Source organism: Pyxicephalus adspersus, chromosome 4 (genome assembly GCF_032062135.1).
Source record: "Pyxicephalus adspersus chromosome 4, UCB_Pads_2.0, whole genome shotgun sequence".
NCBI classification, from domain to species: Eukaryota; Metazoa; Chordata; class Amphibia; order Anura; family Pyxicephalidae; genus Pyxicephalus; species Pyxicephalus adspersus.
The window spans coordinates 25,832,146-25,859,115 of NC_092861.1; the positions used below are offsets into that span (position 1 = coordinate 25,832,146).

Sequence of the window (26,970 nt, forward strand, 5' to 3'; positions counted from 1 at the left end):
AAAACAGATAATTTTGTCATATGGAAATTTCATTTCTGTCCACACTCATTAGGAAAACAGATTTCCTGAAAAGACATGATGCTAGAAACAAGATAAAGGGAACTCTCTATATGACATAAGACAGACTCTCTACACAGATACTTCAATTATCTATACACTGTCTATGTTTTCCTGCAAGTTTTTAATATAAGTTTTTACATTTTTTTGAACCTTACATTGTCATATTCTTTAGGATTTAAACTGAATTTCTGCAAACCAAAATGTATAATAAATGTGTTTCTGAAATTGGGTTCCTCCAAGGGTTGCTAGGAGTTCCCCATGCTTTATCCTGAATGCCATTGCAGCATAGCTCATACATGCCCATCTTTTTGATAGACACCTGTCAAATGCATGTAATGTACAGTATGTCCTATAAACACAATGTTCTCTGTTTATAAATCCCACACATGATATATTTGTGTCTTATTTGTCCCATGTGTCTTCAACAAGTCACCAGAAATATTATTTCTTGCTGCAAGTGTTCTAGTAAAGTGGTAGCAGATTGGTAGAATACAAAGCTCATTAAAGGGAACGCACAGAACTGTAATGATACTGGCATTTGGCTTTCATCTTTTCTTCAGTGGCACAGCAAATGATTTGTGATATCGATGTGGTCATGACCTTGAGGAAGAAAGGCCTTCCTGTGACATTATCTGGGACCATTGTCTTTACTTTTATTCAGTCTCAGTACAGTGAACAGATAGCTAATATTACATAACATAATCATTATATTTTTCACTGAGGAAGTTGAACTAAGAAGTGGTTATATTCTGAATATAGCAAGAGACATTTTCAACAGTGCATCTACTACTATAACTGCACTCAGGGCTTCTATAAAGCCTGGGAAAAAGACAAGGTCATAACTATGACTAAAGAAAAAGTTCCCAGGTACTCTGATGTCAATCAGGTCAAACTGGTCTGCTATTGCCTCCACTGTGACAGCAGGACATCATACAATGTAGTAATACACTTTTGTGGGGTTTATTTGTACCTCTGTGGTGGTCTATGGTGCACTGTGGTGCTGAACACTTGTGTGGACCATTAGAATACACAGAGCTCTGTAATGTAGTACTGTGAGGGAAGGACTGAGTTGGAGGGCAAGAAGGCATTTGCTACCTGGGCAGAAAAGAGATATGTTAGGCAAGTGGCCTTCCCATTCATCAAGTGACCATAGTGGAATCTGTAATTAGTGACCCACAATGAGGTTTATAAACTACATTATATCTGGACAGCTGCTGGCGGCGCGCAACACAACTATACCCCAATGAAAACTCAAAAAAGCACAGTGTAGTGAGTATAACCAGTCCTCGTGAAGAACATAATCTTTAGGTTGAATTCCAATCTGTCACAGTCACAGCTACAGTAAGAACCTATGATAGTAAATATTGAAGAACCGTATGATTGTTTGAATACGTACTGTGTTGAATATCAATACAACACCCCACAAAAAAGCATACAAACTAAATTCATCTATAATCATGAGGAAAGGAAGATGCAACTTCATGTACCAAAATCTTCGAAAAAACAATAACACCCCCCCCCCCCAATTTGGGTGTCTTTAAGTGGAACTAGGGGCCAGCGCATAAAAACCCCAACCTATCCAGTCAGCTCCTCCACAAATAGGAATTTGTTCATTTCATGCCAGAGTTATTTACTGTGTCTTATGAGGTTTAACCATCAGCAGACACCAAGTCTCCCAATCCCCTGAGAAAGCCCCAATCTTGTGAAACGCGTCTGGACCAGAGACCCCGCTGATTCCAAACAATATTTTCTTGACATTGTTTTGTAACCCATGAATATACTACAAATAGAGTATTGCTGTGTTAGTAGATACCTAGCACAGCAGAACTTTGTTAAGTTTTAGGGAATTAACATAATTTTTAATAAAGTTATAGTTTTTATATCAATATATATGCTTCCCTTTAAAAGCCTGTCTTTCTCTTTCTCCTCTCACGCCATATCTACATTACATAGATACATTCAGACCTGCAAGCATAACATCTAGTCTTCTAGCACCCTCTTCCTTTGCAGTCCTGTGATGTCATGTGACGGAGTGTCAGAAAGAAAGCTAATATTGGAAGATGTGGAATGTGGAATATTCATGCAGCCTTATAGCAACCTCCTTTTGCTGCAACCCAACAGCTTTTCTTTTGGCACCTGGCAATGTCAACTGGGACAATAGTAAAATTAAACCTAACATAAGGTAAGTTTAAATCAAGGACGGGTAAGAGTCCTGTTAACAGTTAGTACACTACTAAGGAGCACTGATGTTAATAGAAATCGCTAGAAGAGCAACAGTGCAGGGAATAACTTTTAAGCTAGTCAGATAGCTTTTCAGTATCAATGTTTTTTTTTAAGCACCAGTTGATGTTTGTTTAAATATAATATCTTAGGGCTTTGGTATTATTTCAAAGTCCTCCCACCTTTTTAAAAAAATACTTTTTGAAAGTAATACAAACTTCTTCAAACTGTGGCTTTGTTTAGTAATGCAAACCTAAAATGTCATCAGGTGACTCCAGGAAGAAAATGTTCCCTTTCCATTGTGAAGGTATAAAAAAGTCCTTTGGCATACAGGGTTCATACCAAAGTGCTGGTCAGGGTCACAAGAAGTTCCAAAGCCCATAAAATTAACTGATATATGGGGTTTGTGTAAAGATGATCTGTGGCTAGCAATAGTATGATCCTGTGTATTGTGATCTTGCATTAGCATTTTTGAGATAAAGATAAGGCAACATTCGTAGTGGGGGCCTCCACCCTCAAATACTTATCAATCAGTGCATCAATATAGCACACAGCATGGTGCACTTTAGCCCAGAGGAGTATGTCTTTACCATGACATGGGTATCAATGTACAGTATACCTTCATTAGCCAAAAGCTCCCAGTCCTGGTGGATCAAGGGTAGCTAAAATTGACTGAAATTGGCCACATTTATGGCCCTCTTTAAAACCTGAAATTCCGTCTACTGTATACCCCAAACTTTTTTTTTAGTTTCGGAAGTGTTAGAACTTTCCTTCTTTTACTACTACTTGGCATTTTGAATCACTTCCAACCAGATCTCAATAACGAAAATTGGATACTTTTGCCATTGTCATTGAAACTTTCATGGTGGTAGGAAGCTCCTATGATGGCCATAAACATCACAAATATCAGAAATTTTATCCAATTTCAATAATAAAGTGATACTAGTATACTTAGGTGGTCTATTTTTTTTTTATCAATTTTCTGAGGTATGATATTACTCATTTATCTGACTGCAATGTAAAATTACTGACCAGTATAATACCTCTGCCTGGTTTTAGGATAGGGAAAGGAAAGCTTATGCATTATTACAGTCATTATCTTTGAATACTTCTCTAGTCAAAGTCAGCTGAGGTTGTATAATCTTATATATGACGCTTGAATTATATTTACAATATTCATCAGTTCTTCTCATGATTCAACAGACATTGAATGAAAACAATCTTTTTCTAATCATTCACTAGGGATTTGAAATACATTACAGTTGATGTAATCAAAATATTTCTCTGCAATCTTCTATTACAGTGTTTGGTCTACACATTCATTCCGTATATCCTACAATGTATGTAAATGTAAGCGAACACTCAGGAACAAGTCATCCTTTCTTAAACTTGTATTGTCGCAGGTTATGCCTGCATACTAAAACATGGAAATTTTCTTGATATTTCCAAACAAAAGAATTTAACAGGGATGATGTGCACTGAAGAATCATTGAGAATTCCAGAATTAGAATACCGATTCTTCTTCTTATAAAGGAAAAAACAGGGCACAAAAGTCTATTCAACAGCTTCAACTTTTTTACCCTTGAAGAAGCCAGGCTTTAAAGAAGGAATTAAGGCCTCTGGGAACTCCTGCTAAAAAAAAAAGCTTATTGGGGGTCAGTGGCATCAATTTTGGCCAGTGGAATGAATGTCCTCCTTTAGTGGTAGCTAGACAATCATTTTATTAGATGACTAAAAACATCATTAGAGTCATGTAGCCGGGTCTACCAAATGGTGTTGGCCCCAGAGACATCATCCAATGTAACCACCCAATGTAATATCCAGATTACACCTACAGAAATGTAGGAGCTTGACAGAGAGAAGATTACGTTGAGATCATGAGAAAAATACTGACCCAGTAAGACCGTTGATAAGCTGATAGTTAACCTGGAAAAAAAATGTTTCTAGGGAAAATATTAGTGTCAGAAAGGGTTGAAGAATGATACAAAACACTCAGGCACTGCTTAAATATAAGTTAGTACTTATCTTTATTGGATGCATACAATGGTCTAAAACAGCAACAGTTCCAGCAGCAATATCACGGGACTCGGTTTACCCCAGGGAGTGCCCATTTCTATATCATCTAACTGGGAAGAGTCAGGCAGGGAAAAGCTGCCATTTCTTTACCGTATCCAGAAAATGTCAGAAAATGACTCAACTTTATGATATCTGGAGGTAACAATTACATGACTATTGCTACTTCATTCTGGGCAAATGTCCTTGTTACATTATAATATGAAAAAAACTTGCAATTGTTAGTATGAGAATATTTTGTATAATACCAGCCACTTTCTTTCCCATGACCCATCGGGCATATTAGCCATAACTTTCTTCTTATCAGGTCACTCCCACCCTGACCTAGTGTGGGAAGGAAGACACAAGATGATCACAAGGGCACAGACCAGACAGGTTACACAAATCCACCTGTACATCCACAACGCATGTATTCAGTGTTCTTGTATTTGACTTGTATGTTTTTGTATTTGACTTGCTAAAAATATTAACTCCTAGATGGCTCTTTGGTAGAATAACCAGAAAAGCCTCACCATTCCTGCTACAGATATGTGCATCTGTAAAATAGAGAATACACAGGCACAGGCTGATTGCTGAACAACGGGAAATAATAGGCAAAGATTGTAACCGGAATGTAGAATCCCTAAAGGTGTAACCCTGGATTCAAAGGAAGCGGGCTAAATGATACCGCTTGTCATTCATCATAGAAGAGTGGTAACTCCTAGTGGCAGAAAGGGAACACTGCAGTGGACAACTGAGGATTGAAGGCAAGCATTGCAGCATAAGTGGCTACTGATGAATGCAACTTTAGTGTAATTTATTAAGAAAAACCAATGAGGAAAAAAGGTTCAAAGAAATATTTTAATGCATGTATACTGTGTCATTGGGTATCCTCATTATCACCAGTAAAGTGCATGCAACATTTTGGCTATAGTCAGACCATGAAAAACAAAACAGAACCACAGCAAAACTATCCCACCATACATTTATTATTAGTAAATAAAAATGTATATTTTACAATAAAATTGGTCATACTAGCTCAATTATGTCTGAAAAGGATGCAACAGTTCCATGTGGCCATGACAATAAACCATGGGAATGGGAAACTGAACAATTTCTAATACCCTTTCTCTGGCAATTTACTGCACCAGGTTTAAACTTACCATTCAGTAATATTATAAAGCTGTGTTGAGTACTGCGTGTTAATCAACCGAGAACAGGAGAACAAAGCAAGGAAGTGCATACCTAGCCCAAACAGGAAGATGCTGTGATCATGTCCAATACGATTGGTAATAACCAATATTTACTCTAAAAAGAAGTATCCGAAGGCTTCCAGTTTATTTTAGAAATTTTAGTTCCTGGGAATGATTTTGATGACTTGATGTTTACTAGTATTTCAAAAAAATCAGACAGAAATTCAGGAAGCAAAACCTGTGGATCAGCAGAATCTGATATGTGTATCTTTTTATGGTTTGGAGCAACAGCAGCACAGAAATTGAGGAATGGGGGGGGGGGGGTTACATTGTTAGGGTATATTCATACCCATACAATCATTATGACAGATAAAACAGTTTATACACAAATAGGATTCAACAGTTTATTTAGTTATTTGGCTGAAGCTAACCTTTACCGCTTACAACAAATTCAATTAATATGAATATGGATATTAAATTATAGGAAAATGAAGGTAAACAGGAAAATAGGAAACAAACTACTTTTTCTGGAACAAAACAATTGTTTATATCTCATGTTATTACGTTCAGTGACTTCCTTACCATAACAAGGGTTGACTCACAGTTTTAAGGGTCCCATCTGCTCATTGAGTTGTTTGGCATTTCTCTTATCAAATAATCACTGATAAATACTGCTTTATTTTACACTAAATCACTGCTTTCAGAAATATGGATGGATATTCCATATTTTCTTAGCTTTTTCATAAAATAGCAGTTTGTGATCTTAACCAGAACATCTCAGTGATGGAAAAAGATCATATAGAGGGAAATCCTGAGTCCATTCTCAATCATATGTATGCGCATTGACATGTGCAGATAGAATTGCAGTTGCCCTGTATTGCATTGATCAGCACATTATAATAAAACTAGGAAAAATATACAAATGCCATAATATATGAATGATTGGTGAAATGAGCAAGTGCTTTCTTTTATATTTCCTTTATATTAGTTTTTCAAAATACAGAATGAAAAAATTTAGAGCCATGTTTCATAACCAGAGTTCCTCCTGAGGTTGCTTGGAATTCTGTGAGCTGTGGGCAATAATGGATTCATTTCACCAACAGTTTATGGGGGCAATTTTTTATGACCTTCAAATTAGGCGTCACTTATATACTGACCTTTAATTTTAGATAGGGCCTGTTATTTCTAAGGCCCGCTGTATTGTACTTTCTCTATATGGCGGTATTCTCTGCAATGTCAGTCCAGCCTGGTCTTTTGTCATGTTGTCCAAGGGTGTCTGATGAAATGGTCTAATAAAAGTCTGCCCTGTACAGACTGACCAAGGGTGAGTCAAAGAGTCTTTGTCAAGTAGTCTGTCACTGGCACGCATCCTACACCCTTGGTTAATGGGTGAATTTGTGCCATTATTCCATTTTGCCCAAGACTCCATAGACTTCCCTAATTTTAGAGTACACCACATTTTGTATTGTCTTTTTTTTCTGCAGTTCCCGTGTTTCAAGAATGTTTTAGCTAATATGTGGCAGTGGATTGGTATAATAATTAAGCCACATTACTTTTTCTTTTTTTTTAAACTTTCCTCAACTTATTGAACAGAGATGTAGATAAACTTCTTTTTACAGGGGTACCCTTAGAACCTGAAAAATACTTCAAGGGTCCCTTAGAATTAAAAAGGATGAGAAAGGCTGATTTAGAGGCTGGATAAGGGGTTTAGTGCAAAAAACCCAGTTAAATAACTATTAAAAAAAACTTTTAAAAGTCAAAAGCCATATGAGGAGCTTCAGCCAGCAGTTCATATCCTCTAGGAAACTTCATCAGATGTATATACTGATATGGATGTATAGGTTTCTATCTGAAAAATGCAGGTTTTCTAGAATTTTTATTTCCTTTGTGGTTAAACTTGATGGATTTGTATCTTTTATTCGACCTGATTAATTAACTAAATGTGGAAAATGTAGTACCCTGGCAATAGAGTAGGAAATGTAAAATGGGAGATTAGGTGGACCTTAGCTGTTTTGCCTGCCATTGTCCCCGACCAGAAGTAGACAAACCTATGTAGTAGTTCCTGAAATAAAGTGTATTTGTTAGAATAAAAGTGTAAATCCAGCAGGTTCACAGACTCTACAGTTTAGGATTAGTGGAATACGTAAAATCTACACTTAGCGCAGTTGATTACTGAATATATGGCCATATTTTAACCTTACAAGCTGCCACACATTGTTGCTGAAACATCTGGTTTATCTCTCAGACACTTTAATAAGGGATTACCATACAGCTTCCACGTGGATCTGCAATGCTAGAAAAAATATTGGCTGTCTTGCTGTTCAATAAATGTTTATGATTGGGATTTATTTTGCTATGAAATTATTCACACTCTATATGCCATTGAAAAATGTAAGTGCAGACAAAAACCATTTAAGGAAACTGACAGACAAATGACTTACAATAAGCAACCTACTGAAAGGTCTGTGTGAATAAAACTGGTATTTCTTTTTTGGTATGAGAGTGGTTTCCAGATATATCAGGGGGTCTCTGCTGGTGAGGTATGTGCACCTAGATATTTCTCATTATTGAATGACCTATTTTGTTTTTTAATTATAGATGATGATGTAGAGAGGTGAGACTCCTTTCCTGCATTGGAAATATCTATGGTGAGGGAGCAGAGGGATCATAGAACTGGAATCCTAAAAACATATGTGTAGTCAGTAAATGATACAAACCACCAGTGTCCCCCACAATCAAATATAATTTTGTTTGGACTTAGCATTAGGCATGTCTCTGCAATGACAAAGTGTTTAAATGTACATGTGTTTGTCTGATTGTTGCAGCTGTATGGTTCCTCTATGGGCCTTAAGAGCCATAAAAAGATAGAGAACTAGATAGAAATTGTCACGCTTGGGGAGACAGGGCCAGTAGGGGGCGGTACGACTTGCACAGAAATGGTGTGAGCCCTGAGAAGGGCTATGGCGCAGAGTCTAAGCAGTAACCAGGTCTTCTACAGAGCCTCTAGTGGTGAGGATATTGCACTGCTGGTTACTGCCAGGTTGCGGTCCTTGGGCACACCAGGGTGGGCAGAAAGATACACAGTAGCAAACCACTAAGCAGAAGAATTGTCAAGGAAGGCCGGTGTCAAGGCAGGCAGCAAGCAAGAGAGATCAGGTCACAAGCCAGGGGTCAATTACCAGGGATCCAGGAAATAGACACCAGTGACAAAGGGGCCACTGCGGGTACAGGAAACACAGGAGACCCTGAAAGTAACAGGAAGCGGAGGTGACACAGGAATATCCACAGACAGACAGGAACACTGGAACAGCACAAAGGAAATTCGCTGGGAACCAACATATTGGGCAACAAGGGGTTAACACAGGAGCTGGACAAGGGAAACACTGAATTAACCAACAGGTGAACAGGAGCTGTTCAGCAGACTAGGGGGCTCAGCACTAGTGGAGCCACGTTGCACGAACACTGAGTGCTGTGTCTGTGCTAGCTATATAGCCAGGGATGATTAAGAGGCTATTTTCTGATTGGCCGGAGGAATGGGTGAAGCTGATAAAACTTGGGAGTGCAAGCACACCCAGAGTCAGAACTGCCCCCGTGCACAAGAGAGTGACCCCTGCACCTGACCGATATAAAGTTGAAGTTTATTCTGTTTATATATATTTTGCCTTCCTTAGTTCCTCCCTTCCCTCTCATCATCGTGATAATGATGTTTTTGAATAAAACATTCACATAGTCATTGCATATCATACTTTAGACACATTGATATCACAAAATCTCTGTGCTTTTCTAGGCAGATCATGTCTGGTGGGAGATGTTGTCAATGTGATCTAAGAAAGTTTCCTAAAAATATCACATCCTGCCTTGGTAGTCTTCTCAAGATCCCTTAGCCCTAGTGTGCAAATATCATAATGTATTGATGGGTGGATGTCGGAGTGTGTGGGCAATCCCATGTTAGGCATGCAGACCACCCTAAGTGTGATCCTGAACTTTCATAATTGAAAGAACTATAAACCAATAAATGAAAGAGGTCAGGCAGTCAGTCCAGGAAGGAAATATTTAAATGATGCTGGTTATTCTCCAACAAGGAAATGAGGTGGACTCCATCTGATTTACTGAAGCTTCTAATGCACATTGGGAGGACCAGAGGAAGAAGAGGCACTGCACCATAAAAATGTCACAAAATCGTTACGTTAAATTTTAATTTGTTTTGTGCTGAAACATAGCAAATATTTAAATGAATCCAATGAATTTCCAATTATAAAATATAAAACCTTCATGTCAACACCTGCTGAAATCAGAACATATGGATGTTCCCATACAATTACAAAGCTTGGGTGACATATTGGGGCCTCTGGGTCTTTGCCAAAGCAAATTTTGATAATATAGAATAATATATAAAACTGGTTGGGTTGTTCTGCAGTTACCATTTGAATATCTGCTTTTCTTATTTGAAATGTTTACCAATCACATAAGATTAGAAGTGAACTTGCTGGATTACAGCTGGGTAAATAAAGTGTGAGGCCCGGACCTTAGATGCTGGTTTAAATAATTGTCTCATTTGGCAGCAAAGGTATGTAAAACCTGGGCTCCCTGGTAAATATTTGAGAATTCCAATTTGTTCTCCAATTGTATTCTTTAGTCAGGAATCTGTGTCAAGCATGTGTGGAAAAAGTCAGAGACATCAGTACTTAGCGGGTGTATGTAAGCATGTCAGATGAATCAGACACGTGTTCCATTTCAATGCTTGCCAGACTGATCCAAATTTCTCATCCACTTCTGAGCCCATACAACTAATAGAATTTAATGGAACCTACCATTAAAAACATTGGGGCATTGCTTACCCCTTGCTGAAAGTGTTCACTTGGCTGGCTGTCTTCCTGTGTTTTTAAGTTGTATTACCATGAATCACCTAAATTACCCCCATACCTCTCTTTTACTACTTAATGGCAAAAACTAGCAATAATATAGCAAGAAACTTTTTTTAACTTTCCTGTTAGATATTCTTACTCCTATTATTTTGCTCCTGTGATATACTTGCAGGGACAGCTACTGAGATCTCAGATCCTATTGATGTATTCTACCCTACACACAAAGGACCTGATTAATTAATGCTCTCCAAAACTGGAAAGGGTAGACTATCATGGGTGATCCAGCAAACCTGGAATGGATTTCTTAGTCTACAAATGCATTAAATCCTGGGTCAAATTCATTCCGGGTTTACTGGATCACCCGTATTAGTCTATCTTCTCCAGTATTGGGGTGCGTTAATAAATCAGGTCCATTGAGTTGACAATGGATTTTTGACACATCAGTAGATCTTTTCTGTACTTTTTGTATGGAAATAAAAAATAATAGGAAACAATACATGTACTGGACTAATTTTTTTTAAAAGCACAGCAACAAACCAGCAATCTATGTGGCATTTATTAGTATATGAGGCAGATTTGGCCTGGTCCATGAGTGCAAAGGTTTTGTACAATAGTAATATTCCTTTATGTACCGACACCTCTTCAATTTCTACACTAAAAAAATCCATTTAATGAATGGCTTTTAAAAAGTGAGATTTACATTCTGTATACCAGTCTGCCCACTCAAATTAGTTTAGTCTGCCTACATGATATGAACAATATCGGTTTAATGATAGACTGGCCACCAATGTTATGTGGCTCTTATTACTATATGCCCCTAACAATAGACTATTACTAGATGTGTAATATAGAAAGAGAAGGAGGATGTTGATGGGCCAATACCTAGTATCTGCTATGAGAGGCTGCTTATTGAATGCTGCCTTCCGCCAAATCAGAGACAAGAGTCATTGCTTGGAAGCAGCCAGCTATATCGCTTAGATGAAGCAGAAAAGGGACATTTTTTGATTGATTGGATGGACAAAAACAAAAATCACTTGGCAGATAGAACCGCTCCAATATATTTAATACATCTATGTATTTGACTATTTACTTAGCATTAAGACTGTTGTTTTATTTATAAATTATAATCTTTTCTGATATTCCTATCAGATGATTTTCTCAACTGCATTGAACTAAACCATCCAATCATGTTTATGGCACATCTTAACATATTAAAATATATTTAAATCTGTTTTAAATCATTGGTTCCCATGTCCAAAAGACAATGGCAATACAGCAGAGAAAGCAAAATAAAGACTATCCCCAAACATTTGCTGTTTGTGAATGTACGGTATTTGATATTTAGTAGACATGGGCAAATAATTTGTTCAGATGCTTTTGGTGTATCAGAAGTGTCATTCTTAATTTGTCCACTAGGTGATGTTGTGTTCATTTTCTTTTGCAATGAAAGAAAATGAACGTAGCACCACCTAGTGAATGAATTGTGAATGACACCAGCTACTGAAACAATGTATCATTACCCTTTTCTACCTAATACCTTTTAGGCACATTATTATTATTATTATCATTATTATGTATTTATAAAGCACCAACATACACAGAGCTCTACATTAAATCAGAGTTGCAAATAACAGACAGATACAAACAATCACTCAGAAGAAGATTGTTAAAGTACACTATCCCATGTCAATTTGTGCTGAACAATAAAATAAGCATTGCCATACCACTTGTTTATAAATATACCCAAAGATTTTCCCTTAATATATAGGACCTTCTCCTGCTGTAGTAAGTAGGAAGTAAGATGAAATATCTCCAAAGTGGTCACCAACAATATTTACTCTTCTCAGGTCAATCCAGAATGCAAGAACAATTGGGTAGTATAGAATAATTCTATCTAACAATAAAGCAATGTAAAATGAGGAGGTATTGCTCAGCTAACACTTTTATCCAGTCTGTGCTCCCTGCCCCTTCCCGCTACATCCTTGCAGTCCCTGATGGTGGGATCAGGAGAACCATGGCACCTGGAGTGCAGAGGGTGCAGCCGGTCCTGTCCTTTACATCACAGGGGCATTATAACCATGGCATCTATTAACCAGCTGCAAGCTCAGAGCAACATTTTTCTTTCCTTCACAGATATTCTCTCTTCTTGCCTCTAGCAATCTTGGGGAAATAGAAATAAATGAAAGGTATTTATTAAACAGCTTGACAGGAAGGTGGTAGCGTCTTGTGGTATGAAGTGTCTCTTTACTGCTTATAACCGCTTGTAAAAAATGGTTAACATTGGAACTAATGGTTCTGATTTTTTTATTTCTATTTCTTTTATTAGGCAATTGGTGGTAGCAGCATTGCCACATGTTTTATAGGATAATGCATACAGCGTCCAAGGTGGTTTACCACCCAGCTGCCTCCATAGACTCAAATTGGAACTGCTGGTCATTTCTTATAAAACATTTGTAGGAGTTTCTTCAAGTGATTTCAATTAAAAAAAAAATGCACCACACAGCTGCATAAATCCTAGTGGTTACCCCCTGTTACTGCACCTATTGGTCACATGGTGATTGGCCATTACCATTCATCCAATCAACTTTCCCCCTAATAGGCTAATTGCTAAGCAGCATCAACTGGGATGGAATGGTCTTTTACCTCCCTGACGGTATGATTTAATATTTGTAAATGTCAAATCGGTACATTCTAATTTTAAATTTTCCAACGGTACTGCCCCCCAATGTACGCACACCCCCTGCGCACACTTTGCTTGCCCGCCCAGCATCTGCCTCCTATAGCCTCGCATCTCCAATGTTCACATGCCTGGATGTGAGGCCAGGGCACGCAGGGCATCGCCAACAGGATGCAGATGCCAGCTGGGCATCACCAAGTGGACGCCGCAGGCTCCTGAGGACCAGGTAAGCCCTCAATTCCACCCCGAGTGTGGCTCGGGGTTACCACTTTTTGTGATGAAATGTAACCCCCGAGCCACACTCGGCATTAGTACTAGGAGGGCTAAACAAACCCATGAATGCACTCTGATCTTACCAAAAATGGCAAACCTTCTCTAAAGAAGGGCTTGGATCCAGGGAAAAAGGTGAACATGGAGGAAGCCCACATTACTGGGAGGAAAAGGGGGAGCAGGTAAGTTGGGAGATAATGGGGTGATGGGTGAGGCCTTTAAGTGATTGGTGGTTATAGGAGGAGTCAAAATGGGCTGATGGGAAGGATATACATAGGATAGATTTGGGGGGTGAGATCACAGTTAGGAAGAGTTTCCCTCCCTCCCTGGGAAGCATAGGTTGTGGTGGTTGGGGTCCTCAGGGGCAGTTTATGGATAGGAGTATATGGTGGTAAGGAGACCATCTCTGGGATGGGCACTTAGAAGTTGTGAGAGGTAACAGCGAGTGGAGGTGGATTGATGCTGATGGGATAATCTGCTGGTAGCTGATATCGTTCCTGAGTCGGTGGTATGTGCGTTTAGGGACCAACGTATCAGCGGGGTGCAGATCCTGATCAAAAGGGTTGGTTTAGCCTCCAGGACCTGCAATCTGAGTGACAGGAAAATGGGTCAGTTTTCTGGAAGTATGTGGTTGTTATTTGTTGGTATTATTGTTTGTTTATTTATTGTTATCAGGTAATATGTTAATACATATATATACATATTGAAATAAAGTAGGTAAATATGTTTTTCAGAATAGCGGCCATTTGGCCATTTTTGAACCATAATGATTGTGTTTATTGAAGGGTTAGGGGGGAGGAGTAGGGGATGGAGGGATTTACCTGCAAGGGGCATTTTGACCTTTCCTAGTCATGTCTGTAAGGTTTATGAACCCAACTAAGACTTTTTTTTGTTGTTGTCATTAGGATTTCTTATATGCACAGTGAGGGGAGCAGAACAGAGGGGGCAGCTAAAGGAATTAGCTTTTATAGTTAAATCATTTTGCATTTTATTTTAAATCTAGAGTTATTATTGTTTGTTTTTATTATTGTTATCAGTGAATATGGTAATATACATATATGGAAATAAAGTTAAGTAAAGCTACATACACACGGCCAATGGTTCTCGCCTAATAATAGGCTCAGGGCTGATATCGGACAAGAATCTGGCATGTGTACAGGTCCCGTCGTCCATTGTCCAAACGACCATCCTGGCAGGTCTACGGACGATGGACGACTAGCGATCCTCCCCTCTCCATAAACCAGAATAGTGCTGTGCATCGTGCAGTCCTTAGTCATTGGAAAGGATCGTGAGGGATGTATATATATCGTGTGTATGCGGCTTAAATACGTTTTTTATGAATGGCTATTCGGCCATTTTTGAACCATAATGCTTGTGTTTATTGAAGGGTTTGGGGGGAGGGATTTACCTGCAGGGATGGAGGGATTTACCTGCAAGGGTCACTTTGAACATTCCTAGTCATGTATGGTTTATAAACTTTTTTTGTTGTTGTCATTAGGATTATTTCATATGCACAGTGAGGGAAAAGAGGGGGCAACTGAAAGAAGTAACTTTTATAGTTAAATCATTTTGCATTTTATTTTAAAGCTAGAGTTATCTTTTAATAATCACAGCTTCTTACAGGTATTGCTGCACTGCTATATGTAACCACTAGGTGGCAGCAGATGAAACAGCAATAAGTGGTCTTGGTGACAATAAGCAGAATATGAGCCCCAAATTCACACAATACAAACCAATATAATCTATAAAATATTGCAAAATCAGGAATAAAATCCAGAGACCTTTCCATGCTGCAGTCACTTTTTCTCCATTTTTCTCCACCTGCAGACAAACCATGACCCAGCTTTCTGTTTACTCTTTGCTGGGAGTGGTAAATACACAGATTAGAACAAATAGAAAAGTTCAGGCAGATCAGATTACTCCATCATTTCCCCCCTCTGGTCCTGATTGACAAGGGGGACTGTCTGCACCTGACACCCTGTAAGGTGTCCAGCTCAGGATTTCCTGCACTCATTACAGCAATCAGCAGCTAATGCATTGCTACAGATCTGCAAATGTAACAATCACAGGCTTCCCCTTTAATGGATTACTGTAATCTGTCTGGTGATCATTAAAACACAAAGGTTGTTGCTGGTAAAGCAGTGTAAAATGATCGCTGTGATGAAGGAGATGCACACTAACATGGACTTTCCAGTACACAGAGGGCTGTGATGATCGGGAAGATGGCAATGGATTTCTTTTTTTTCTTCCTAGGGATTGCTAATTAAAGAGTAAGAGTGCCACCAGGGATCTCTCCTACATCTGCTGCAAGAGAACAAGGAGTGCAGCCTGGAGAGACCTCACCAGGGGGACCCCCATTGCACTCATTCTTCTTCAACTTGACTTTTTTATTTGTTTCCTCCCACATCCAATTCAATATTATCAGATCCAGCAGCCACCTCATGGACAACCTAAACTATATATAAGACTCATTCGGTGGGATTGGCATGGTTCACAGTGACTGCAGGAGCTGCAAACTTCTTGCTGCTTTCATTCTTCTCCCTGTGCAATCCCAAACACCCAACAGGTAACTTTGCTACTCCTGTGCAGGTGCTTTATGTCACTTTTATTTGTTCCTTCTATAATAACTTCTAGCTGTTGCTGCTTCTGCTTTTAATGTTTGCATTATTTGAGGGTGATCAGAGTCTGGGATTGTGGCTGTGCAGATAATGACTGAGAGTAAAGGATGTTTAGATTTAGCTTCAGCCTGATTATCAATAACACAATTCTATTTATTATTACTCCCACCCTATATAGAGCTGTGGATGACCACTGGACTGGCTGCAAGAGAAGATGAGGGATGTCATGTACAGTGCAGTGTTAACTCTTCTTCTGCTTTTGCTCTCTTCTGGATATTGCAAGGACAGGACTGACTCCAGTAATCTTACAGATAAGAACCTGCTCAATTTTATCATGAAACTCATCAAAGACTTTAAGAGGTATAACCTGGAAGAGGAGAATAATGTGCAATATCCCTCCAAACAAACTTATTACCCTGAGGATAAGGAGGATGTGGAGTATGGAACCTATCAGGAGCAGAGAGTAGGTAAGAGCATGGAACAACTTGGACTAAGAAGTGTTCATGTGTATCAGTTTTCTGTACAATGTGCTCATTGGGAAGGTCAGTAGGGTGTACCTCTCCAAAAAGTCAAACCAAGTAGCAGCTTTTAAGGCATTTGCCCTGTACTTCCATCTTTCTGACCAGTTTGGTACTGGAAAGCAGGATAGCCAGGAACCAAACTTGGCAGCTGGCTAAGACTTTAGATTCATGGAGTAAGAATATTTACCTGGTGTCACCACCTTTATGGTAAATTTGGTACTGGAAACCAGGATAGCCAAAAACAAAACTTGCCAGTTGCCTGAGACATTAGATTCATGGAGCAAGGTTTTTACCTAGTACCACCACCTGCCTAACCTCCGCTGTATGGGTATTTAACAAGAACTACCAACTTTATAACAAATTAGTACTTGGTAGTAGTTTAAGACATTGGATTGATGGATTAGGTTTTTTTATTACAGATTTTGTACTGGAAAGCAGGATAGCCCAGAGCCAAACTTAGCAGCTGCCTAAGGAATGGAGTAAGGTTATTTAACTAGAACTACCACCTTTATAACACATTTGTAACTAGAAAGCAGAAAAGCCCAGAACTAAATTACCCCTTCATGGGGTAAGGTACTTGCCCAGTATCACCGTCTTTATGACTAATTTGGTGCTGGAAAGCAGGATAACCCAGAGACAAAGTTGGCGAATGCCTGGAGCTTAGAGTAAGATTATTTACCCAGTATTACCACCTTTATGACATACTTGGTACTGGAAATGTTGCAACTCATAATTATGACATTTTTATGTTAAGTTTATGCAGACTTTTAGGAAATCCATTGTTTTTTTATGGAATTAGTAAATTACACAGATACAACAATGTTATTCTGTTTCTACCATTGCTACAGTACAGTAAAATTGTAAATTCTTAAGAACAAAGCAGAGTGTCAGAGCTATTTATAAATATATTGTAACAAAAAAGTAACTTTTAACGTTCATTATTTAGATGTCCTGAATATCAGGTTACCTCTAAGTGCATTTCATAGTTATTGCTAAAAGAAGAGATTTCTGAACTAGTTTTTTTTAATTTCACCGATAAACATGCTAGGGTAATATAGATGAGTGATGGTTTGCTGAGCTTTGTCTAGCAAAGGGTCAAAGAAGAATTAATTTAGAATATAATAGTTACAAAGTAAGGATTTCTTCCTTATGAATCCTTATGTGTGTGTGTGTGTGTGTATATATATATATATATATATATATATATATATATATTTGTATGGGCAAAGTGGTTCATGTATCAAAAGAATGGCATTTTAAAAATTATAATATTAACATTGACTCTCCAGTTTTCAACTTTCCTTGCGTCCTCCCTTTACTGTTACACACACAGACTACATATTCTCAGCTTTTTGGCAGAAAAGCCGGATTACTTTTACACCATAATATTAAAGTACAGTGTATATCCTACTACAACCAGCAAAATAATTATTGAGGTAAACTTAATATCGCTTAATATATTTTACCAACTTTTTGTCCCTAGGAATAAGTTATTTTATGGTAGTGATCAAAATGCATTTTAGCTGGGAATCTTCAGTCAATTAGTTTGTTGCAACAATTCCATCAATCTGAAGCACAGTCGTTAAGGAATTGACTTTTTGTAATGTTTAAAGCTAGATAATGAATCCTCCCCTTCAGGAGATGTTGGTGGTATCTGATACAGTTGCTGATGACCGAAGCACAACGTTAACTGGCAGGAAAAGATACTGAAGCCAAACTCAGACAGCTATATACCCAAAATTCAAATCACCAAAGAAAATGAGCAGGGAGGTGTAAAGGAGCTTAAGATGTCTTCTACAAGCTTTGCTGTCTTTAGTAAACATTCATAGTGGATCCCATTTTCTTGACACACACAACTAGCGAAGTTACGGACCAAGAAACTTAAGCTAGATAATACATAAAATGCTAACCATATGTATATATATATATATATATATATATATATATATATATATATAATGCTAATTCATGGAAATGTTGATATTTTCTTTATCTATTTGTCTATAGGGCCAATAAAAACTTTACTTTTTTTCAGGCAGGGAAACTGTACAAAGAGCTTCTGTCCTAGAAAAATGCTTTACCAGGAAATATTATGTGAAAGAGTAAATATCTTCTAATAAATTGAATGTTATTGATTTCATTTAAAAAAAATGTCCAAACAGATCAAGGCAATCTCCTATTATTTATTTATTTACTTGTATGTATATAGCACCGACACTGCGCACCGCTTTAAAAAGTCCATTGTCATATAACTAATTGTCCCTCAAGTGGCTCAGATCATAGTATTAGACTGCATTGACCTTTTCCTTTGTTTTTTTGTGATTAATCAAATTTGTAATTTAGTTTGTTGGATGGTTACCTTTGCTGGCAAGTGACCATAAAGGCATGGGATGATTACCCACTGCAAACAATCAGTTCTTATTTTATTAAAATCAGATCACTGAAATGCCAATTGTGATTATAGGACTTTGTATATTGCTCTTTATGCTACTGAAGAACCCACTTTCTCCTCTTTATAAGCCAATGATATTCAAAGTTATTGGAACATCTGATTATGTTAAGTGGTTTACAGGACTTTTATCTGATGGAAAAATAGCTTTTTAGTATTCAAATTTGCTGTGATTAGTACTGGGGGGATCAGAGGGTCTCCCTGACTGATAGATATGTGATCTTTCATATCATGCGATATAGTGTATATTACATCTAGGTCACAGGATTAAAGTAGACAGATCACGCTTGTTGGCATTACCTGGGTGTTGTGTAAGCTGGTGCTTGGGGCTGTGTGTTTCTGGTTACTGTTTTCTTCACATGCTCCAGCTTGTGTAAGAGTCTGTCCTCCTCTCAGCCAAGTATGCAATACAGAGTATGGAACTACTCAGGGTGTTTGTAATGATCATTGCAGTTATCACAACAAAATGGTATAACCTTCAATGGGTATACACTATCTAATACTCTCCAAATGAAAAATGCCTTATCTAAGAGCTTATTTTTCTTTAATGTAATCCAGAGATATTACAGATAGGTACTGCATATTATTGTTGCTATAGCATGTAGGTTCAGAAAAGGTGTCTAGGTAATAAAATCAAAGTATGGTACCCAGCCAGTAACTTGACTCCAACTTGTCCTGCAAAACCTCAACAGTTGAGCTGAGATTGGTGCTATTGGGTATTGCTTTGGTCATTGGACTTTGCAAACAATACTTGCACAGGTTAATTAGTTTAATATTGTGTGTCTATTCATAATAAGTGATCAATATTAAGGACAAAAATTATGGACACATTAATAAAAGTAAAAAGGGACTAGCCAAGTTAAAAAGATACCTACACACTTCTACTTGAGAAAACAGTATATGGTGCATAGAAAATTAAATGGACCTTTGGGTCCCAGAATTGTGTGTACTGTAATGCAGCCTTTATGGACTGTTTGGGGAACCCTTGAAAAAACATTCAGGTCTTCAGGGTACCCCTTCTTTATCCACAGCTCACAGTATATTTGCGCTGTGGACAGTAAAAAGAATAGATCTAACACCGCTGGCCATACCATGGCCACCTCTGGAGGAACCCTAGGGTTTCACAGAACCTTGGTTGAGAAACATATATAGCCAATAGACGGGTGCTGTGTTTGAAAACATTGTGAGGTCATGCAAAATGCTAACATTTGACAAAATTACATTATAATACAAGACTAGAAAAAACGTTCTATTTTAAAGACACTAGTTGGCTTAAAAGTACCAGTGATAAAACAGTAGACAGAACATACTATTGTTGTCAATGAATGGCAATCCTAGATCTTATGTGGGGTCAGGCTCCAGGTTTACCATTGTAGGGCACAGGAAACACATCACATGCCTCCCTTAACAGAAAGTACTGAGCTTTTGCGGAAGCAATAGAGGCCATTAGAGTGGCTGGGAACAGGAGTAAATGTAAATATAGGCATCAGAGGGTAGCAGTGGTGGAAGGGTGGGTTAAGACCAAAACCATACACACAGTCCAACTACCAAAGCATTTTCCTATAAGGCATTAGTTTACAAAGGTAAAAGAGTTGACTGTCTATTGAACCAGGACGTTAAGTACTCAACAAGAAATTGAACTGTTTAAGCCATAGTTGGAGAAAAATTAAGAACCTTTAACACAAGTCAAAGGAACTCAGAAGCAACTGAAAGCATAGAGCATTTGACTTGCTTCTGAGTTTGGTGCTCATTAACTTCAGTCCTTATTCAGTAAGTGCAAGATTTTTAAATTGTGTTAACACTTCAAACAGTTTTTACCTTTTAAAGATGAACTCTAGTATGCTAACAAACTATACTATAACTTTACTTTCCACGTCTCTAGAATTATATAGGTTTACTTTCCACGTCTCTATATTTATACTTTCATTTGCTTGTGAGTGGTGCTAAAGTCACATAAGAATTTATTCGGTGATGGTGAGAGATGCTAGGAAATGGGTATCAGAAGTGGGCATTTCTTCCCTGCCACATACCTTGGTTTAAAATGTCTCTATAAAAACACTTTAGGATTCATACAAAAGATGTATGGACATTTACAAGTATTTAAAATTGCAGTCAGTGTAGACTTTGAGTTCCTGGTTCAGTTGCTTCAAGCTTCTTCTGCATTGCATTTGCATTTCATTAAGATCAGCGGTTGCCAACCGGTGGTCCCTGAGAAAATTTTGGTGATCTGCAGCTCTACCCAGTGTGTCCCCCAGCGGGTCCTTCTCCTAACGTCCTTCTCGGGCGCACCGTCCAGAGCCGCGGACCACGTCTCCCATACAGATTGTAGCCTCAGAGTAGGTGGGACTTGGCATTATGACGTCACCTGGGGAAAGTTTCTTCCCCTTTAAGTGACACATGGCTCCCCGCGCATGCGCGGTCCAGAGTCCGTGCATTTAGTATTGCGTAAAAGGTTGGCGACCACTTATTTAGATTGACTTGTCTGTGACTGACTTGTTCTATAACAAAAGCCATAATTGTTTTAACTGGTTGGTTGCTTTATACTAGGCAAAAAATATATACATTTCTTGTAACTGAAAAAAAACTTCCTCTTGTGTACTACTAGACATTGCACTTTTCAGGTTTAAGTCAATAATATTCTTATCATTTAAAAAGAAAGGAAATATTTTGTTATTTTTGTGACACCACCATGGTTTAATTTTTTATACACTGTATTGTTTTTAAATGGACTGGGGTTCAGACTTTTTCTTTACCTAAGTGCACCTGTCATAGACAGCAAAACTATACATTTATAAAATGTTCACACAGGAAAAAGAGTTGCTGCGAAATTGGAGACAGGTGGAGAATTAGTATTTTCAGATGCAAGTCGGCAAAGGCAGCCTCTCCTTTGCATAGTATTTTTTAATTCTATTGAAGTTTACCAACACTTTCCTTCCGGCAGCCTAAAGGTTGTGTCAGACTCATGTGTCTCATGTGTGAAACCACAGAGGTCAAATCTAAGAAATAATCAACAATACGTGGGACCCATTTTCAGTAACCCTTCAAGCCTCTTTAAAACCAAAGCTATTGTTTAAAGTTTTCCACTGACCGTTACATCATAAAACCTTAACATTTGTGAATATTATATAGGTTTGAATTCAGATTCTTTGTGGAGAGTTAGGTAATCTATTCAAATAAATGGGCTGTTTAATGGAAACATAGGCTACCCCATAACACACCATATTATAAAAACACACTACAATGGACTTCTTTGGTCTGAATAGGTCTTTAACATTGGCTTTGCCTTAAAGTGGAACAACACTTTTCTTGGTGTATATGTTTTTTTTACCATAACTGGCAAGTATGTACAACATACCTGCCGATTATGGCATATAAATACCATTTTTTGTACCGGCCCTGCAGCAATGACATGGTCAAAAGCATGTCACGGTGCATCCCCAGAAGCTGCTATCATTGCAGCTGACTGTTCTAGGTCTAAAATTTTCTCCTTTAGCTACTGAGGGACCATTGATGATGTAACTTTTGTGCATGTGCAGGAGTTGCATTAACCCTGGTGTCTGGGTCTACTCATTGTAATAACGTACCTCATTTTGGAACAAGAATATGTATACCTATGTGGGGATGTGGCACCTTAACACTATACTTCCACCATAAACTAATGCAACAACTATTTACTGCAATGCTGTGTATACAGCCAGGCTCTACATTACGTGGCACGTGCACCACACAGTGTAGGCAAAAAACAAAAGCCACCAGAAGCCAGGAAAAAGTTTGTTTTGGCAAAAGAGACTTTGCAGGTCTCCTGCCAAAATTCTCTACCCCTTGGTGACATATTGTTTTTTTTGGTTTAGTTCTGCTTTAATCTTTGTACTTTGTTGGGGAAAACATATCATAGAACTGCTGCAGGTACTTCTATAATGTTATGCCTTCTTGATTTGTCTTCATGAAAATGTCCAAAACCTGAATTATTCTCAAACTTTCTTCCTGCAGCCATAGAAGGGAGCATGAAGCTATTTATAGTGGAAGTATCCATGTTAACCTGACTCTCCATTAGTAAAAGATGACATACAGGGGTGATTTGTAGTGGACGTCCATTAGAAGTGCTACTAAAAGGCAATATTACACAGGAACACAAGTACAGAGCCATTGTCACCCTATAACAAGTAGTGCCTGAAGAATAAACTTCATGGCATCCAGGATCCTCGGGTAATATTTTAATGAAGGCTAAATGTTAAAAACATATAAAAGGCTTTAAGGTCAGGTTCGGGTCTGCCTTAGAATCGTAAAGGATAGACGGCTGCAGAAAACTTTCACAGCGGACTGAGGTAGCCATCAAAAATTGTTCTCCAATTTTCTTTAAGGGAATGTAGTAACTATTTATAGATCTTAGTAGCCAAAAATAAAAAAGCTTTATGTAAAGTGTAGTGTAAGCGTGCAGTGTTTCTAGGTGTAGTGTGTATCTTGCTGAAGAATGAGCTTGTGAGGATTACTGAATTGTATAGATATTCAGTGGCCGTTCTTTGTATATTTACTAACACAACAATGAAGCAACGAGTGTCCACGTGTGAACAAACATTGGACCGACCTTGAATATAAAGAACAACAAGGGAAAAAAACTTTACAACTTAAAACACTAACAAGGAAAGGTGTAGAAATCTTCCTATCAATATCTGTGCCTTTAACATGGCTTCCCATAGAGTTTAATGGGGGTTTAATACTCAAACAGTATGGGCCATTTAAGTTTAAAAAAGTACCATACAGGCACCAAGAAGGTTTCTAAATAGACAATGTAAACATTGTAGTAGACTGGTACTGTCAGAGAGATCTGAGTTGGCACCTGCATGACGGGGTAGGGAATGGGGGCAGGAGGTATTTTGTGTAAATCTGAACTGTCCAATTAATCATATATTCCACACAAAGTCAACTGTATGTTTCCTTTCCCGTGGATTTGTTAAGTAGATTTTCTTATGGGTACAAAAGTCACAATTCTTTCAAAAATACTCATTTACCATCTAACTGGATTTAAAAAAAAAAGGTCTGCATGGAAAAAGGGATTTTTAATACTTGCCTATCTGCTTTTAATGCCATCTATCTGCCTATTTGTTATAACTGTCCCACAACGTCTATATTTGGATCCAGAGGTATTCCAAGACTTTGTTACTTTTTTCTTGAATTACACTTAAATGCAGTTTTAATGATAACAGCAATTTAAACTAAAAGGTTAGACATTTCTTGGCTGGATCCAAGAATAGCTGGAGTTTACACAGTCTGCAGCTTTGGAAAGATTTTTTTTCTCCCTAATTGCATTTAGTATATTACATTTAGTGCTACTAATACATTTCCAGGTCTCTTTCCAACAACATTATTAGAATCTGCTCATATGAACTGTGGTATGTGTTCAAAGCTGGGATGGGAGAAAGTTAAAAGACTGATGGTGTATAATTAAAGTGTACACCAATGGGCACCGTGCTAAAAAAAAAAAAAATGCAGATATATTCTTACAGTTTTATTTAGACTAATAGATTAATTGTGTTAAGGGATCCTGCTACAATAATATAGTTTACACATACCTCTTCCAGGAATTCTTAATTAGATATTAGTACTTTTTCCCTCACTTACATTATGGGCTTAATTTAGTAAAACTCTACAAGAATGGAGAAGATAGACTATCATTGGAGAACCTGAGTGATCCAGCAAACCTAAAATGGATTTATTTAAACTCATTTTCTTTTAATTGGCAATTGTTTTCAATCAGCAATGTTTATTGTACGTTTTTTTGGATCATCCAGGTTCTCCCATGATAGTCTATCTTCTCCAGTCCTAGAGAGCTTTAATAAATCTGGTCCTATGTTTGTGTCCAGCTCAAGGAATGGTTTAAATCTCATCATTTTCATTGTTTTTCATTTGCATGAGGGTAAGAAGCAACAGCAGATCAAAAAGAAGAGATGGCTGGATACTGATGGATCAAGCTGAAGTGTTTAGAAATGACCTTTTACTTACCTTTTACCATCTTTACTTACCCACTGCTTTGACCTACTGTTTTTCTGATTAGGATTCTAAAGAAAAAATTGACTTTGACTTTTATAACGCGGCTGGGGATAAACCTCCCATACAAGCCTAATGATTGTCAGTTTAGACCACTTCTTGCATTGTGGGGATGACAGATGATGTGTGATCTGTTCCTAGGACTATGATTGTTATGAGATTTTTCTTGGGTGGTCTGGCAGCAGAATATAGCAATAAAGTAGACATGTACAATACACCATATACTAAACAAGTCCTAAAGTTTTAGAGACATCTCTCAAAAATGCCAATATTGCTCAAGAAAACTGTACATTATGTGTACCTTATGCCCTATATAAAGAAGGAAACACTGTGGTCAAAGTACTGGTTTACTTTATTGAATCCTGACAACTAATTAAGGGTACAAATCCTTCAATGGTTTACTGCATAAAGAACATATTGTGATTTTCCATCCAGGGGAGCATATTGTAGACTTTATCAAATTGCTGGCGGAATGAATGATCAGATTTTTAATAGTGAATAAATAATCAGGGACCTATTTGTATAGCTTTTCTTATGTATTTAAAATAAGATGCCATATGGGGACATTGTACATGAATCCATTAACTACTAGATTTGTCTGAACTCTGAAATCTTAAACATTTTTGTGTGCCTGGCAATGGAAAGCACATCCATACCAGTGATATTCATGTTAGGCTCAATTCACAAAGCTTTTGACCAAGGACAATTGGTTAGGGCAGGCATGTCCAAAGGTCAAGCCCGGGGGCCAATTGCGGCCCCTGTTCAGATTTCCACCAGCCTGCAGGCCCTGTCAAAAAATAAATAATATGCAGCCCGCCAGCACTGTTGACCTCAGTATAACAAACACGCGTACAAAAAAGCTATTTTATATTTCATTAGAGTTGATCAACTACCTTGCAGTTATTGGCCCGCTACTCGGCGTGCATAATCAGCAGGATGGGAGTCCCCATGTGTACACAGGGAATCCCCTATGTCATTATAGTGGGCATGTGCTGTGCAAGACCTGCATGGACCACGCTCACTCTGATTCTAAGAACTGCTCTGCACAGAGCCTGCACTGACACCAGACTCCGTGCACAGGATATCCCTTACGTCACCCTGGTGGGCATAATGCTGTGTGGGACTGGCACAGACCACACCCACACCCTGAGTACGTGCTGAATGGTCGCCCCCACACACTTTCACCTCACCAAATTTGGCCCTCTTTGCAAAAAAGTTTGGACACCCCCGGATTAAGGATATTTATTTTTATCCAATATTACCAGACACTTTTTGAAACAAAAAGATCCTTTGACTGTTGTATTTTGTATTGTGGCTTATGTGTATGCTGAACTTTAAGAAGCACATAAACCATGAACTATTTTCTAGAGGCTTTCCTGCCATGTTGAAGTTGAATCATTCTGTTGTCATGGGACCACATAATACATTTTTGGATTAAAAGAATATTGCCATTTAGAAACGATACACTGATCAGCCTAAACATTGAAACCCTTGACATATGAAATGGTGAAGATGAAGATTGATTACAATACAATACAGTTTTTTTCCCCAGAGAATTTTTTAAAATTGCAAACTAAGTGAAGACAGCCAGGTAGTTACTGAAAAATGCCGGGTGGTACACTCGGCTTAAAAGGGCTGGGGAGAACGCTGCAATAGCATCTGTCATATTAAACAACAAGTCAAGTCAGACAACTTGAAAAATTGTTGAGTTGAGTGATTAAGGTCAAATCGTGATGGTTAAAGGACTGGACCAGAGCATTTTTAAAATGTTGGGTTTTGTGCTGCATTTACCTTTTGCCGTGGCTAGTACCTTAGCAAAAAATGTCCAAAGAAGCATAACCAGTGAATGGACATTAGGGGCATGGATGCCCAAGGTTCATTTATGAATGTGGTAGGTTGTTGGCTGGACTGTTAAGCTACGTACACACTTCCAATTATTATCGTTGGTAAACGAACGACGAACGATCCTGCACGATATCTGCGAACGATCGTAAAGCACC

At 38.1% G+C, this 26,970-nt stretch overlaps 1 protein-coding gene across 1 annotated transcript in view; it reads left to right on the forward strand.

Annotated features, from left to right (window-relative positions):
• The first annotated feature begins 15,305 nt into the window (after window positions 1–15,305).
• Window positions 15,306–26,970, forward strand: part of ALKAL2 (ALK and LTK ligand 2) — a 48,408-nt gene continuing 36,743 nt past the window's right edge. The window contains exons 1-2 of the mRNA XM_072407589.1: window positions 15,306–15,903; window positions 16,134–16,422. Coding sequence (XP_072263690.1) covers window positions 16,170–16,422 — 253 coding nt within the window. The 5' untranslated portion in view covers window positions 15,306–15,903; window positions 16,134–16,169. The remainder of the gene's footprint in view (window positions 15,904–16,133; window positions 16,423–26,970) is intronic.